The sequence below is a fragment of the Myotis davidii genome, unplaced genomic scaffold (genome assembly GCF_000327345.1).
Source record: "Myotis davidii unplaced genomic scaffold, ASM32734v1 scaffold46, whole genome shotgun sequence".
Classification (NCBI taxonomy): Eukaryota; Metazoa; Chordata; class Mammalia; order Chiroptera; family Vespertilionidae; genus Myotis; species Myotis davidii.
In genome coordinates, this window is record NW_006383006.1 from 5,656,948 (window position 1) to 5,657,147 (window position 200).

The 200-nt window shown below is 58.5% G+C and overlaps 1 protein-coding gene across 1 annotated transcript in view; it reads left to right on the plus strand.

Moving 5' to 3' along the window:
* PLCB2 (phospholipase C beta 2) overlaps positions 1 to 200 on the plus strand; it is a 22,065-nt gene that overhangs the window by 17,515 nt on the left and 4,350 nt on the right. Inside the window, exon 23 of the mRNA XM_015557533.1 lies at positions 121 to 200. This exon is cut by the window's right edge and continues 1 nt beyond it. Within this exon, the coding sequence (XP_015413019.1) occupies positions 121 to 200 (80 nt within the window). The remainder of the gene's footprint in view (positions 1 to 120) is intronic.

Here is a 200-nt window from a genome sequence, read left to right on the forward strand (position 1 = left end):
GGGAGGCGCGGAGTCCAGGGCTGGGGAGAGAGGGCTGTTGGAGCCGTCTTCCTAACCTGCTCTCCCTACACAGAAGCCCTTCTCCCCCATACCAGGCCTGTGATGCCCCTGTGCACCCAGATCTCACTGTGGCCCTCGCCAATCCCATCAAGTTCTTCAATGCCCATGATAAGAAGTCTGTGAAGCTCAAGGAAGCCATG